Below are 16918 nucleotides of genomic sequence, written 5' to 3'. Positions count from 1 at the left end.
TATACCGATAAGAATATACAATGGCTATGAACAGTATTTGCACGCTAGTTAGTCAATTTCGTATGATTAAGTAGCACATTCACATGACTACGAAAATTTGGTTCTATAAAAATGGAATATGTAAACACTTTCTGTAGAAACTGTATACATATGTATACACGTTTGAATGGTCTGTCATATTCACAATGATAGTTCGTCAAAACACGCTTTCATTGTATTCATAGTCTTACTCGGTAAAGATTATAGTTGAGATTACGTTTAACAACTTCGAGTTAATTCATTTTGGACAAAGAATAGGAACCTAAAATACAACTGGACGTTGTTAGCTCGCACGAAGCGCGAGCGAATTTCCATTCTTCACGGGATAACCATTTTAGGTTAGTTACGAGCGCGACGAAATTGCGAAATAACGTTCTAGAAAGGGGAAAAGTCGAGGTACGCGAAACTTCGATTCTACGGTGTCGAATACGGCGCACGTGTTACATCACGTACTAGAAACGAACTAGGAACGTATCGCATGTCCGATAAAAAATTGTTTATTATTCCAACCATTCTTATGCACCGAATATGCATAGTCAGGCATTTCACTCAGAGTTATATATCGCGATCTATGAAGTGCCAGCAATCGTCCGTTATGAAAGGCGAGCATTGAGTCGTGGCTACTTTGAAACCGGCCTGTCCACGATTCCGCGAGCTTTTTGCAGCCTGATCTTATCCGCGATATCTTGGAACGTAATAAAATAACGGTGGGTTTCTTCAGTTTTAGAAAGTTAGATCCGATTGTGCCAGACCGTTTTTCTTCCATAATGCACGCAAAATATGTATGGCAGGCATTCGCGTAGTTATTCGAATAATCCGTTTCATCGACACCGATATAGCCTGTCAATGAGTTAGTACTTTGACATTTCGTTGACCCTAATCTAATCGGTACTCATACTCACTGTTTACTTACTGAGCAACCCGCTTGTCGCTGCTCCATAACCGTAGCCGCTATATGGTGCGCTCGAGTATTGAGAGTATGCTGCACTGTATGCATAGTCACCACCACCTAAACAAATATCGATTGCAATCACGTTAGACGGTAACTTAAACCCCTATCGACCAAACAAAAAGAATTCTTTATTCTTAACTCTAGTCGTAGGATAAGCGATTTACATTCTCGATTCCATTTGCGTTTCCTCGCTTAGTTCGTAAAGGGGAAAGTATCCAAAGAGTAAATTAACACACGTTGGCAATGATTGGCCATTTATCCGCGTAGTTGTCTAATTTTAACTGCTAGGTCGATAAGTCAGGGCGCTATAAGGGCGAACCCTAACTTACCTTCCGCATGGATACGGACATTTTGTTTCTTTTTTTACCGTCGATAACGAAAACGAGAGCAAAGGATGAGAGAAAGTGGTTTATGTTCGGTACTCACCGGTGGCGTAGTGTCCGAAACTGGGAAGCATCGTTGAGTAGGGCGGTATCGCAGATGCTACCTGGGGTTGAGAAACTGGCGGCTGCAAGACCGTCAGTCCGGGATCCCCTCCGGGGGTGTTGGGGGCCGCGGGGGTGGCGTTTGTCTCGTTCTGCAACGAAATCGGAGGACTCTGCTCGCCCCCGCCGGCCCCCACCCCTACATACGACACTGCGACGGTACTGCTCTCTGCTATGGCCATGCACAACACAACACGACATTCGAGTCAAGCACTAGCTAACGATCAGCGCCTTACGTCTAAAGCTTAATTAAATTGTCTCTGTAGTAAGTAATAGGTCTAGAGAAGGTGGGGATGATGAGCGGTCATAGGACACGATAGTTACATGGAAATTATTCCGGCAAAACGGACCAACGTACACAGCACGAACACTTTCTTATAGAGAGTGGTGGCTCGGACGAGGCCGTAATTGTCTACATGCGATTTCTTGACAAGGGAAAATGGGTGCAATTACGTTCTGTACATTATGGATCTTCTCGACTTTCTCGGAACGTTTCTACGTAAGGAAACGTCCGGTTACAGAGAGCAAGGGGAACGCGAAGAATGTTCTTTGGATATTTAGCGTAGGTGTTTTGTTCAAAACTCCAAAGGATCCAAAGGATAGGATAATTAAGGACGAATATCTTTTTAGTTGAATCAATATTCACGATTCCATATACACTTGAAAAGGGAAAAAAATAAATAGGAAAAAGAACAAAAAAGAGAATGACGTATGTAGTATATTATTAGTCGAGAGACACAAATATTTCCGAAGCGATTTAAATTGATTTAAATCGCACGTTTTTTGAGTGACTCACAAGGTGTGACACCGGACTAGAACCGTAAGAAAACTAAAGAGGTGGCGAACTCACCGGTAGTGTGGTAAGGAGACATGTTAGCCCCGTCCAATGTTTGGCTCAATTTTAGTTCTTGCATCGTCAGTGGCGCGAGCGGCGTCAAAGTACCACCTGCTATTAAGGGATCCCCATTTTTCCGTTATTTGCGATTTTCGTATCGTTGGCTGGCGATCAAGGCGGAACGACGAATGTCACGCGTGATTTTCGTGAAAGCATCCTCTAATATAAATTCTCGATCTCGTTCTGCACTACGTTTCGTCGAAATTTTACAGTCGGTTGGTGTGTATACAACGTGCAACGAACGAACGTTTAGGTTTCCAGTGAAATTATCGTAACGAGACACTAAACGATTTAGACGGTCGTTGTCACGCCCTCCAAATACGCTTTCGAACAGTCGTGTTGAGGGGCGAGAGCCGGTTTCCGCGAACTCCAGATCAAGAGATCTGGTACCATCGATACGTCCGGCTCGTACATATTAACGGCGAGAGCCAGCAAGCCGTGCAATCGACTTGGCCCGGTCGCGTCGTCCTTCAAAAATTCTTCGATCTCCGCGGCGAAGATCCTCGATTGAATTTCATGAGATGAAGCGGCCGTTACACGGCTCGCTTCGTCCATTCCGAAAAGCACCGACCGAAAGAGTTCCGCGGCCGGCGTGACCGAGTTGCTCGCAACACGTGCCACCCGGAGAAAGTTCGTTTCGTCTTTACCGTATGTGTATACACGTATGTGTGCAACTCGTTTAATATTGGTGCGTACAGAGAGAGAGAGAGAGAGAGAGAACATCGTCGATGGTTGCTTTTCAATAGCGTTTCGAAGCAGTACGCTCCGCCGTTGATCGACCGCCGTTAAACGGCGCAAGGAAGACAGAAACGAGAGAAAAGGAGCACAGAGCGAAAGAGACTAGACGAAAGGACGGTTAAAGAGTCCGACGATCAAGTGTCTCGAACTCGATAGACCAGCGGCGTCTAGTTTCGACAGATTCGAAAGAAGAAAAAAATACAAGAAACTGAAGAAAAGAGAAGGTACGAACAGGATTCCCTGTCACCAGCCTACGCGGTGTAGTTGCAGGTGTCGCAAGCGAAAGTGGTTCGAAAAGAGTCGAAAGAGACGAGATTAGGTGGATAGTAAGTGTGGTAAGAGAGACCTAGAGATATACCCTTAAGCCAAGATAACATTAAGGAGAGAAAGAGAGAGACCACCGAATGGATCGTTCTGCCACCTCTTCTAGCACCGTAGCCGCTGCTCAGCACAGCTCATGCATTATTAAAGCCATGTATTTAGGCGATATGGGTATGCAAAGCAAGACGTAAGCCGCAATAATAAGCGTAAAGGGAAGAGAGGGATGTAAAGGGACGTAAAGGGAGGTTGGAGGATGAGGAAGGTATGGAAGAGGTGGGCAAATGGAGAGAAGGAATATTGTCGAAGAAGGAGGAGGGAGGAGAGATAGACAGAGAGAGAGAGAGAGAGAGAGAGAGAGAGAGAGAGAGAGAGAAAGAGAGAGGAGAATGAGAGGCCAGCGAACGATGAAGGAAGGGACGATGATGGTGGTTTGCTAGGTCGACTAGGAAAGGGGCTTGGTACACGGGGGTATTATATACAAGAGGTTGTGGTGCACACACTGTCCGGGATTTTGTGCGAAAAGGTGGAGAGAGGGGTGAGAGAAGAAAGGAGGGTGTGCAGGATGTTGAACAGAGAAAGAACGAGTCGCTCACCTATGGTGCCCCCTATGGGCGGGGTGTAGAGATGGGGCGTTTGCGCTTGCGTCATCGTGCTGATCGTGCCCAGGGAGTCGTACAGCTCGGCGGAGGTGGCAATCGCGTTCCCGGGGAATCCTCCGTGTTCGTAGTAACCTCCACCACCGCCACCTCCGCCTCCACCGCTACTACCTCCGCTACCACCTCCGCCGCCGCCGCCACCTCCGCCAGTTCCAGTGCCGTTCGTACCGCCGCCGCTTGCACCGCCGCCTCCGCCGCCTCCAAGCTCACTCAGGAGCTTGTGTTCGTCCTTGATGCTCCATTTACTCGACCATAGCTGCAACAGAAGCCGGATGCTCCAGGCAAAGTTCGAGTGTCGAGGAGAACGGGCTACTTGTTCGCAAGAAACGCGAGGGATTGACTTAGGTGTTAAGCTACCTTCCTGATTCTTTCTTGCCCGATGCTTCTAGATAGTTTGCTGGTTTAATGGGCACAGAGAAAGAAAGAAGGAAAGGATAGCAAATATGGTATTAAAGATACGTACGTTCGAGTATAATTGGTCGCCGTTGTAGTTGGTTCTCTGTCTCTTCAGGTCATCCTCGGGATGATCACTCAGGTCTCGGTTGTCGTCTGCAATCAAAACCGAAAACCATCTGCATTGCGGTCTCTGTGTTCAACCATCCTCGTCATGGATGCTACGTATCGTGGCACGCGATACTATTGCTATAACGAAATCATAGAAGCTAGCCGTGTGGTTGTCGTATTCGCAATGGGACGCGATAATCGGGCCAGCGAACGAATACTCTACATTAGCCTCTGCATCTACCAACGCCATCCCATTGGGCTATCTACGTCAGGGAGCATATGTGGTCCGCGTATTACCCACGAATCAAGACACAAATTAAACGTGGCCACGCGAAACTAAATTGAATCTGTCGGACGGGTTGAACGGTGGCGCATAGAGACGGTGTATGGCATTGATAGATAGAGAAACAATTTCGATTCCATTATATGTCTTTATTATCTCCCGGCCATCCCGTCGGTTTAATATAGAAACAAGCACGTGGGACGAGTGCCGGTACATCGGTGGGTGGATTGGCGAAGGGGTGGTCGGACATATACCGTTATACCCTTTTAGTGTTGGACCGCGGGGGTGGCGGACATGGAAGGAGGATGAAACTAACCAACGATTTCAGCCTGTGTAGAAGGGGAGGGAAAACAGACGAGGTATACGTTTGGTGGGGGTAGATGGTCCAACGTTCGGGTATCTCGAATAATTAAATGACCATCCGAGGGTAGATGGGTGGAGTACGTAGCATAGGGCTCGTTAAACCTCCCTGTCAAGTTGTGATTGTCCGGCCGGCCGACGGTCCCGACCATTCGACCGGCAGGGTTTGTTCCTGGACCGCTATAAAACCCCCGTTTCAAACACGGCACACCGGTACCGTGGGCTTCCATGAACTTGCTTGAATTTTACGATTCGATCGGCCGAGTTAATCGTCTGCCATTTCTCTCTCTTTCTACCACTACGTTCTATGCTCCCGCCGCGGACCCTGGTTTTCGTGTAACGTTTCTGGATTTCATTAGAGTTTAGGGTAGACGTGTTCGGGAATTCGTTTAAAATAGATCTCGGTTATTCGCTGGAACGTAAGAACGAAATGGGAAAAGGGGATAATAACGAACAGATCCGTCGATAGAGCGTCTTTAACGAGTATTTAACGTTCGATGAATCCAGCGTTCATAAATTTCTAAATATTTACGAAGAGAATGGCAAATCTTGCAGCGGTTTAGGTTCTATCGGGCTGATGCCATAAATTCATCGATAGCTACGCCCGCCGGCCGGTTATGCTGTCTAATGCAAATTCTTGTAACTTCTGCAAAATTACGGTCACTGGTCCTTGACAGATTTGACAGTGGTTGAGTTATGGCGGAAGGAAGGTCAGCGTTTCTCCCCCCGAAAAGAGCAGTAAATCGAATAATTCGATTGATGCCCGTGGAGGGCAAAAGCGTACGCGCGAGCGAGAGACCAGGGCCGCGTTATTCGAAAGCAATTGAGTCAATGTTAAGCAATACAATACACGGGTAATAATGGACTCTGGGGTGAATCTGGTCCCGGTGTGCTGTCCCCTACGCCACGAATATAGGGTGGGACAACGACGGCCTTTTGGATTTCTGTATGGGGCAAAAGCGCGCAGATGTAACGCGACAACAAACAGCCCCGATAGATTGCAATGCTTCCCTCGAGAGGTTGTTTCGTAAATTCGTAATAAGCCCCCGGGATTCTTCGATTCCAGTACACGTCTTAGCTACTCTATCGAACGCATAAATAACGCTGTCGATACATGATCAAGCTGATCGCGGGACCTTCGATTCGAAATTCGGTTTCTAGCATTTCTCTAATACGTCTAGAATTGTAGTCGGAAATTAACATATCGTTGATTGGCTATCTTATAGTATAACGTAGCATAGTTACGAGATATCTTCAGGAGTGAATAAATTTCGATATCACTATTTGCAGATTACGTGGGTTTGAATATTTCAATAATTAGATAATTACAGATTAATGTATCTACAAATATGCGAGTATTCTCGTGACCATTCGATGGTATATTAAAAGTTAATAATATTCTAGTCACAGATTTGAATAGAGTTTCTCGTAAATCGAATCTCCAGATCATGCAAAAAGAATTTTATTCCTTTCGGAAAAACAATTACAAATTCTACCATAGAATTGTTCGTCGAAGATAACGAATTGTTAATACTTGTAAGTAGTTTGAAAAACAGCAAGAACGACGCAACGATTTTATCACATTTATTACACTCATTTTCCCTCCTCGATCTTCCACTGCATCTGACAAGTATCCGTCAAAAGACGGAAGTCTCCGCATTCCACGTATAGTACACGTGTACCGAAACGGTTAAATTGGAATCAGAGAATTCCACTTCGCCTGAAACACGAAGATTCCTTTCATACCGTTCGTATCATCGTATCAGGCGCGTCTTGTACAAATAAACGTAGAATGTCCACAAATTGAGCCTACCGATACCATCGATTTACTTGACGCAAAAAGGAATACAAATTTGTGGTTTACCGATCCTTTACCAAGAAAAAAACCTAAACGCCGATTTATTCCACATGTCGCGACTGATATTCCTTAGCTTAGTTCTAACGACATAGCCCTTTTTGTTACACGCTGAGACACAAAACGTATCGCGCACGAGGATTCACCGCAGATCGCGGCAGTGCTCGTTGAAATTCCAGCCGGTTAAGAGGCGCAGGCTCGCGAGAATAACGCCGATGATCTCCCCGGAGGACAGGGAGACTAATGTGTCGTTGCCTAGGGATAGAAGCCGCTGTGGTCTGTGAAGTTTATAATCTAATACGCGTACCCTCGGCCGGCCACAAAACACTGAGTGCTCTCACCGCGGATGCGACCACTTTTGCGACCGCATATCGCTGCTCTCATAATCCGATTATATCAAATTACTCGCGTACCATCGGCATCCCTGCGCGAGCCTCGCGATGTACGAATCGATACGTCTATCTCTGTATACACCGTGTGAAACGCGTCCACGGGATTTTTCATCGAGGAAACGTCAATGCTTTTCTCGTAGCCTCTTTTGTTTTTGTTTTTGCCACTCTTACTTTTCAGAAAAATTAGGTAAATATTTGTGCAGGTTGAAGGTTGGTTCGACCCCAATGCGTGGAATTTTGGTTTTAACTCTGCATGGACAATTTGAATCATTTTTGGCCTCGACTATATTTCATGCACGAATTTTTACCATACCGACGAAAGATTGTTGTCATTTGACACAAAAACTAAGTGTACAACTTAGCAAAGTCTCCCATAAGTGTTCTATAATTTTCCTAGATTTCCTAGACCTCGCTAGATGTTTGCTTCATTCGCTAAATATTATTATAAGAAGTGTTTTTACAATAATTATATTTCCAATGTGTATTGTGTGTGTTCTGTGCATTGTCGCACCTTCGAAACTTTCACAAACGCATAAACGTCCACGGTCTAGCCATAACTTCCTCCAAATGTACTCAACAATTTTCCAAAAGTTGTAGAACGCCTAAAACCTGACTTCCACTTTCAAAATACGAGTCTACATTTTGTAAAGAACACGATGCGACGATGATTAGTGGCGGATCATGAGAAACAACGAAGGGGTGGAACGATTTAAAGGGGTTGGGACGATTCGATTCGGACCGGAAAAGAAGTGGACCGCTAGCGGCGATTTCTGTTCGCACCTCTCCGAGCAACGAGCAGCGAATTGCACCGGGATTAGTGTACGAGTACAAAACTCGGGTTCGGAGTTAGTCTTCGGGCTGAAGCCACGTCGGCCACGTGTCGAGTGGCACGTGTCGAGAATATTTCGGGACGCGTTATTCACGCAATGACAGCAGAATGAATCGCAGCACGTGCTGCTCGACGTTTGACTGATACTCCCCATGTGTGAGTATGTGTGTGCGTTTGTGTAGCTAATCTTGGTCGGTTCGTGGCGACACTCGAAATCGTTCGATCGTTAACTGTATCTAGTTTGATTAAGGTCCGGATATGTTTGGATATGTTTGTAACTGGTGGTCGAAATTAGATCCGAGATCGAAGATTTAAATTCGAAGATTAAATTTAAGTATCTAATCAATCATACAGATTCTCTCGTCTTTAAAATCGAGATTCTTATTTAAAATCCAAAAGAGTAAATTAATAATTCGATCTACGATTAGTCTGTCGAGTTAAATTAAAACGAAACGTGAGACTTTTACGAAATATTCAGATCGTCGATTGGGACCGAGATTAGGAAACGGATTAATAGCATTTTCATAGAAAAATGATTCTTACTTGGATCAAATAAATGCTGAATATTTGTCTCTCTAAAAAACTTAGTTGAAAATAAAAGGATGTTGTAACCCGAATTTATCGCGAACAATAACGCACAAGCCATTTGAAATTATATGTTATTGAATCAGATAATCACGATATCAGATGATGGATATTAGATCACATTGGTTTGATATTTTAAGACTATGATAAAATCTGTGGCTATTTACCGAAATAAAAAATAAATTGTACGCGATTCGAGAAGAGAATTGAAAAGTTTCCGTTATATTCGTCCCTGTTTCCGTTGCAAACTTGTAGAAGACGACGATCCACAAACCCTTTTGCATGATACCAAATAAGGTGACGAAAATTCGAGTTTTGCGGGGAGTGCAGACAATGGGAGCTTACAAATTGAGCGGGACAAGCGATGTAACGTCACTGCGGTATCATCGTCTTCGCGAAGCACACCGACTTCTCCATTGTTCGGTGTTCCGAGGGGCTCCGGCGAAACTCGTGCCGATTTACTCGGCTGTAACGTCGATCTAAGCGATATCTCCTTTCTTGCTCGGCCTTATATAACCCCCTGGGCAACAGTCGCGAGTGAAATGTAGCCGCGACGCCTTCTGCGATCCGATCTGACGTTTACATAAGCTCGTCCACCGTTTCTTTTTCTCCCCGGGTACCGTCACTACGATTATTCTTCTGTTTTTCGAATACTACGCCACGTTTGATTCATGCGATAGGTACATTTCTGTTTATAAATACTACGATAACTGTTGATCTTACACAGAACGTGATAATTCGAATAATTGTTATATTTTTTATACATCAACCGTAACTCAGATTATTAGAGACAATTAAAATAGGATCGAAGTTTGTATTTGTACGAGATAGATACCCAAAGAACAAAAATTTGTAAATATTATTTGCAAGAGTCATAGGACTAATGACATCGCGTATTCCATTTGGTGAATGTCTGATGACATTTTGATTTAAGTTTTATAATCTCTGATGATTCAAATACCCAAACATTATTTACACCTTGTGTGAAATATTATGTGGTATGTAATAAATTATAGTAGAAACAGTATATTTAATAGATTATCCGAATCTAAATATTACCTAAACAAACGTAGGTAATCATTTTACAAATTTACCTAATTATTACCTGAATGCTGAAATACTCATGAACAGAGGCGTAATGGGATTGGCTTTCGAATTACTTGGATCGCGAGAATAATCGCGGTGGTATCGTAAGAGTAATCGCGGGTCGAGGGATCATCGACATCGAAGAATTCAATGACTCACCGTCGTCGGTGCGTTTTCTCTTGATGCTGTTGCCATTGGGGTCCTGATGGTGCGTCGGGATTCCCAGGATGCCACTGATGCTGTAAGCGTTGGGAGCGGTTGCTGCTGGGTGACCCGCTGCAGTGGCAGGTGCATGGGCTATCACCGACACGGAACCACCTGATCCTGGCTGACCTTGCTGCTGACCTTGCTGCTGCTGCGCCTGCTGTTGTTGATGCGCGTGCTTCGCCTTCTCCGCCGCTTTGTTCCTCACAATTCTGCGGACAATGGAGTCCAGCATAGTGTATAGAGTTACACTTGTTCATTAAAATAACCGCGATCAGCTTGGTCTTCGCGGTTTTAACTACGTTATACCGAGTAATGGAAACGGGTATTAGGCGTGACTTGGTCGGTTTAGATTCAACGAATCGAATTCTCCGAAACATTTGGAGTAAGAGAGTGGTTGCATTGAAAGGGGTGAGATCTTTTTGTATTATATATTCTCTAGGATTTTTCTATTAAATGTTTGAGAATTAATTTGTCAGATACTCTGTATCTGTAGTTACTTATAGAAGAAGTCTTCGTAGAGTTCTCGATACGGCTATTTTTATTCAAATAAGATGGTACAAAATTTCATTGCAAAGTTAACGCAGTCTGAAGGTCTTAAGAATCGATCTTAATATCTTAAAAAGTAAAAATATACGTGCGATTAAGGCATATAAGCTTTATTTAAATAAATACGGTCGCTTTATAGAGATTGCTTTCTGATGAAAATTATTTGTCAGTGTTACGCCGCGCGACTCTCTGCCTGGCCCAGGTCACACACCGCGGGCCAGACGGACACCAGAGGTCCGCTCTTCCGTACGGCGTACCCTCAATAGCCTTAAGCACCGTCCATAAATCATAGATTTACGAGAAAAGGTCCTTTAAACAAAACAAACAACTGGTCCCGAGGAGTTTCTAAACACTATTGTCTACCACGGCAGGACAAGGGAAAGTTGTTTTTTTGTCACGCACGCCGCAACTTTCCCCCCATTAATAACCTTCTCTCGAGGGCAGTTAAGACCCTTCGTTTGAGCAATTAAAAACGAAGGCTAATCCCTCGCTCTCCTAAATAACATCGGCACGAACAAATCCGATGGTCCCGTGCGCTAGACTGATCCTTAGCCTTCCTCCGAGACAGTATCGTCTCCCAAGACCACTGATTCTACATCCTTCGAACGGTCAACATCCTTCGAGCGGGTAGACACACCCGCAGATCAGTCACTCAATCATCTCGTACACACGCACCAGTGTAACTCTCCTCGTTAGAAGTTGTGGAATAAACGGTGAAATATAACTTACTACTGTGTCAGATTCAATCAACCACCTCTGTTATCCTACCCGAAACAGGGGAACGACTACTTCGCGGCGTCGATTCACCGAATCGTAGCGAGAATTTACGCCTCTCGCTGACGCGTTTTCCTCGCGACCGCGTCTCTCCGCGAACGGTCGTAACAGTCAGTATATGTCAGAGATAATGAAAACACGATTAAGTACTCGTTACGATACAAGTACTCGTAACATGTTTTCAAAAAATACGTATCGAATATTTGAATACAAAAATGTAAGAATTAAACTACCGATACACGTTACATATGTACCGTTCTATTAGAATTGGAAAATGATAAATCGAGGTTTCGAGCGATAGCGTGCATCTCACATTTTCTCGTGCGCACATTTTCCCTCGTATAACTAGAAACTAACAGATACCGGTCTTCCTAGCTCACAGTTGCGGATGATTAATTACGATTACGCGGGTCACTTCGCGCACGATCATTCTCTCTACCTACCGCGATCGCTCGAACGCGCATCAGCACTCGCTTCTACGATACACGACTCTGTCATTCCACCGTTCTACGTTGGTATTCGTGAACCAACACACAACAACGGAAGTAACGCGTGTCGTTCGCCATTGTTCCGGACAGGCATGTCAGAGCGCCTCCACCTTCGATATAGAATAGCTACGTGACTCTGCGGAACGGTCGCGTATCATAATCGCATCAAGGAGTCCGTAGACATCAGACAGAGCTATAACGAAGTCCCGTGCCTCCTCCCCAACTCCTCTTCCCGCCCTTCCGACCCACCATCCGGCCGTGCACCGACTGCTTATTATCCATGATATATTATGCGTCCGGTTTCAATGGTCAGCCAGTCCTACGACGTCGGTATCAATTATCCTGGCGAATATTCACGGCGTAACGTTGTTAATCTCGCCGCGTGCCGGTTGTACCTAGGTAGCCCGGTTCACGGAAGAAGCTGCCGCGAAGATCGTTCGCTACAGGCGTCGATCGTTCAGCGACTACGCCGTCTCAGGCTTCACCATGTTCACGACGAACGGAAGTGATCGGGTACCGCTAGTTAAACCGCTTTGGAAGCTGGTAGAAGCTTCTCTATGATGATCAAGTAAGGGTGGTCGAGCTTTGGAAGTTCTGTTCGGCGAGGGTTGATCGGCTAATTGCGCTTTTTAATAAGCTTTTTGCTCGCTTTAATTGATTTTTCATAACGGTTAAAAAGTGTGGTTATTTTATTGATTTAGTTGTTTGAGCAATACCGTTTAGATTTGGTGTGGATTTGTATAGATTTACTTAGGTTTGGAAGCTGCAAGAGACGTCGATGATGATTTTAAAGTCAGGAGATTAGTTTGGGAAAGCTTAGTTACGGTGATCTTTGTATAAGTAAAGTTGATCGGCATAAACGGAACTGGGGAATTGCAAAATATGGTTATCATCCCTTTGAAGGTGTGACAAGCATATGTCGATTGATTCACGATCGTGCTAGTGTCGAGTAGGAGTAGTATTAGTCGAAAGGTTTTCGCGTATAATAGGTCAGCGGTTTCGCGCGGTAATGGGCGAGCGCGTAATGGATCGACATTAAGTCGTTCGTTTCTGGCGTGGATGTGTTTGTGGGCTAGGTAATCGTGGGGGTGCGAGCTACGGCGATCAATCAGATGACACCTGTTGCCCGATCTCCCTGGTTCGTTCGCCACCTTCGCCAATTCGCAACAATTAGCAACGATCCTTATCAGGGCTAGACTCTGGGGTGACGCCGGGAGCAACGATCCTAAATCGTTCAACCTTCCAACTCTGATATCTCTATACCAAATTTGTACAAGAGCTTCGGTTTATATTACGATTCATCTTCTCATACCAATATCTGTATAGTAAATTTGTTGATTTGATATCGAACATTAAAAGTACCTACTTAAGGACTATGGTACAAGATTTATGGCGAATTAAGATCGTTTTACGATTAATTTATTTGTCGAATGATTCGAAGAATGTCGCAATTAAAATCGCCAGAAACAAATCAATCTTCTCTAAGTTCAATTTTCTCCAGTTTGCGGATACGATCAGAGCTTCTGTAATGTTTGTCTGATTAATTGTTACAAATGGGCATATGTTGTTTTAATTGGGTATGTTCTGATCGACGGACGCGTAGATACGTTTGCGAAGATGTACTTATGGTGGAGAAGATAAGGAAATGGAAAGTGTATATTTTATAAAATTTCCCAACGATCAGATATTTGGGTTATTCCCCTTCGGTTGATCGCCAGCTGTTCGAATCTTAAAACGTCTAACGCGCGTTCAGTTACAAAAAATCTGGTTGCCAGAATCAAGTTGGTCCCGAGTTATTAGGATATAATTTATACTAGCCAACAATTTAACAATTGCTAAAGTATTGCGTAAAAGAGCCTCGATATCTTCATCTACTTTTACCATGCTCTTTCTATTCTCTTTCCGCTCTTTTCCACCAAACACCGTATTATAAAAGGAACAATAGCCGTATTGCAACAGGACGTTAATAGTCGGTTCGTGTTTTAATTACCAGAGGTTCGAGGGGCTTTGATTTAGCCAGAAACGAAACGACCGATGCAAGGAACGATGGAAATCGTGGATCGTGTGTGTTCCGTGAAACGCGGCAAAACACAACGAGAGGGCCGGTGGTATAATGAGCGCGATCGACGATCTAATAAATGCTACGACGCCAAAGCGTCCGTACAACAGGTGCAGATTTTATCGGCGTACAGATGGTGCGAACCGTTGCCACACGCTGCGTTTCGAGAGCCAAATAAACGGCAGCTTTTTGAGCTGAAACTCACAGGCGTGCACGAGCCGTTTCCTATCTTCTAATTAGCATCGGGTTCGCTACGGTTTTGTTCGCTATCGATGCATTTATAAGTATCAACGACCGTTAACGATTCCTTACAGACGCAGCTTGTATGATTTATATAACTCCGCGAAATTTATTCGAAATTTACTCCGAGCACACGGACTGTTTAACTGTTCATTCTTCGTTTAAATTACGATTTTTCGTCGATTTTTCAGCGAAAATTCTATTTCTCGGTTCTGCGTGAGCTGCAGGCAAGAGAAAATTGTTTAAAAGGAGCAAGAGCGTATTGATTCGATAGGGAAACAGGGAGAATGGTTGAAGCTAGCCGACAGTCCTTTATGGTTGGATGTCGACGGGAAAATCGAGCAGCGGATGGGAATAAAGTTCGTACGAAACCCCAACGTTCTGTCGTTAGGACAATGTCTTTCCCTTTTTAGTCTTTTCTCTCTTCGTCCTTCGGTTTAGTCTTCTTCCGGATTTTTCGTATTTCGTTTAATCATTCAACTTTCTTTCCTATTCTATGAAACAAAAATCGTTCCTGTCTTACGTGATCTTTCATTTCGTTTTACGCTCTTGACCGATTGACATTTAACCGGATAGTATTGTTGAAAGATCTTGATAAAAGATTTCCCAGTCAGGAAGATTTTCGTAAAATCGTACACGTGCCAATTGATTCGTTTTCTGCCTCGATGCAATATATAGGTCGATCTAATCAGATATTCTTTTATCAAATTTCGAATAACCTTTTTCATTCTTCGTCCCAGAAAATTTCGATCAACCTTTACCCTTTCAGTAGTACACTTTTTATTCGATACATTTTGCATATCTTCGAAATCCTCTTGCGTATCTCAACATAAGATGTAGGTCGATTAATCCAATCAGATATTTTCTCGGTTTATGAATAACTTCTCTTCGAAGTAACTTTGTAGCCCCACCGTGGATGTAAGAAAGAGGGTAAAACTGTCGTTGCTGGAAAATCACATGGCGGTTTCCATTCACGAGGGGGAATGGGTATAGAAGCTTGCCAATCCTTCGCGGTAGCGAACAAGGAGCGAATTCACTCCGTCCTTCTGGCTTCCCCACGATGTTCCTCGTTGCTCTTACGACTACGACGCCTTGGAGAAGCAAGAGGTGGCGCCTGGAGGAAGGCCGAGCAGAATTATGAGGGTAGAGCGTGTCGAGGGTGCCACGTGGGAAGAAGCTATGCCTCCCCTGGCGCCATCAGATCGTTCCCCAACGGCCACTCCTGAACTAAACTGCTCGACTATCTACCCAATCGCCTCTGCGAATTCAACTTTTCATAGCTCTCGTTTCAAGTTTCTGGATATCGTTCGAATATCGTCTAAATTGCGTTTAAACAAATAAACGGATACTTAAGTGATTCATTTGATATTGAAATTGCAATTGATGCTTAAATTAGTTATTTATAATCGTATTGGATATTACGAGCATACAAGATGTAATTAGTGGTAGAAAATTCCTCTGAAATGTTTTCCTGCTAAATGTTAATTTCTCCAAAAACTAATATTTCTGTATTATGCTTCTACCTAATTGGAAATCCACTTCCTATTTGTACCATCAGTTACACTCCATATATATATGCAATATATTCGATACGATAAGAAATCATGAATTTTAAGAAACAAATTTTTCAAGCTAATTTGCTCGTATGAAAAAATTTCATCCTATATTTTCCATTTATCTCTTCATATAAAACTATTTTCTTCCTTCTGCTGATTCTTGACCACGTCGATTTCAGTATACTCTGTATACATTCCAAGAAATTGATTCGCCGCTGTAATATCCACGATTGTTTTCTTTGACGTTAAAATCGCATAAAACAGACCATCCTCCGGATCCTAGAGGGGATGAAGTCTATTACAGACGAACGCGAGCCATGACGTATGATGCATAACGGCTGGTAGCAACGTAGGTCGATACTTTAAGACGTTCCCCGGTCGCCTACCTTCCCTGGACCAACGTAAAATCGCAGAGACGTTCCGAGAGTAGTAGCAGCATAGTTCGGTGGCAGAGGATGAGGTTCAGCCGTGCCACGGCTCTGGAACCACAAACTTTAATGTTGGCATTACTTTTATGCGCGACTTTATGCCAAGTATCCCATCAAATATATGACCCAAGCTCTTGCACGCTTCCCGGGGGGCGAGCACCTCTGCAACCTTCCTACTACCTTCCCTTTCCAACCCTCCCTCTCTCTCTCTCTCTCTTCTATATTCCACCAACCCCCGTTTCCACGCGCGGCTAAATTATTGCGAATAAAACTTTATACTCAAATTACCTCTACGCCAACTTTATCGCATTTCACCGGTACCAGCGCCACTCCTCCGCCACCCTCTGACAGTTCTCTCCCTTCGTCGTCGTCGACGACGACGAAGCTCGTCGCTGGATGGACTAAAATTTTCTCCGACGAACAGGAGTTAATCTCTATGGATTAAATACCAGCTCTTATCGCTTCGATTTTACTATGGAGCTTTTCTTCATGTCTTCATTATCATCCCTTATGATCCATAATTTGTGACAGATCGAAGAACAAGAAGATCGAGACTGGTTTGTAAGTCAGTCCAATGGAAATTCTCCGTTTGTGGAAGAATTATTGAACAGAGGAAAGAGTGTAATTACAGCATTGGGTT

At 44.0% G+C, this 16918-nt stretch overlaps 1 protein-coding gene across 6 annotated transcripts in view; it reads right to left on the bottom strand.

Moving 5' to 3' along the window:
• The window catches only part of LOC117212170 (paired box protein Pax-8-like), a 54588-nt gene that overhangs the window by 3946 nt on the left and 33724 nt on the right, over positions 1 to 16918 (bottom strand). For 2 of the 6 annotated variants that reach the window (XM_033456689.1, XM_033456691.1), the window contains exons 4-9: positions 10140 to 10396; positions 4550 to 4635; positions 4024 to 4342; positions 2327 to 2425; positions 1418 to 1648; positions 953 to 1048 (exon numbers count right to left, since the gene is read on the bottom strand). In XM_033456689.1, coding sequence (XP_033312580.1) covers positions 953 to 1048; positions 1418 to 1648; positions 2327 to 2425; positions 4024 to 4342; positions 4550 to 4635; positions 10140 to 10396 — 1088 coding nt within the window. Of the gene's footprint in view, positions 1 to 941; positions 1049 to 1417; positions 1649 to 2326; positions 2426 to 4023; positions 4343 to 4549; positions 4636 to 10139; positions 10397 to 16918 lie in introns of all 6 variants that reach the window. The other 4 variants (XM_033456690.1, XM_033456694.1, XM_033456692.1 and 1 more) reach the window with 4 other exon arrangements.

Source organism: Bombus bifarius, unplaced genomic scaffold (assembly GCF_011952205.1).
Source record: "Bombus bifarius isolate JDL3187 unplaced genomic scaffold, Bbif_JDL3187 scf7180000008285, whole genome shotgun sequence".
Lineage (NCBI taxonomy): Eukaryota > Metazoa > Arthropoda > Insecta > Hymenoptera > Apidae > Bombus > Bombus bifarius.
This window is presented reverse-complemented; position numbering and strand designations above follow the sequence as displayed.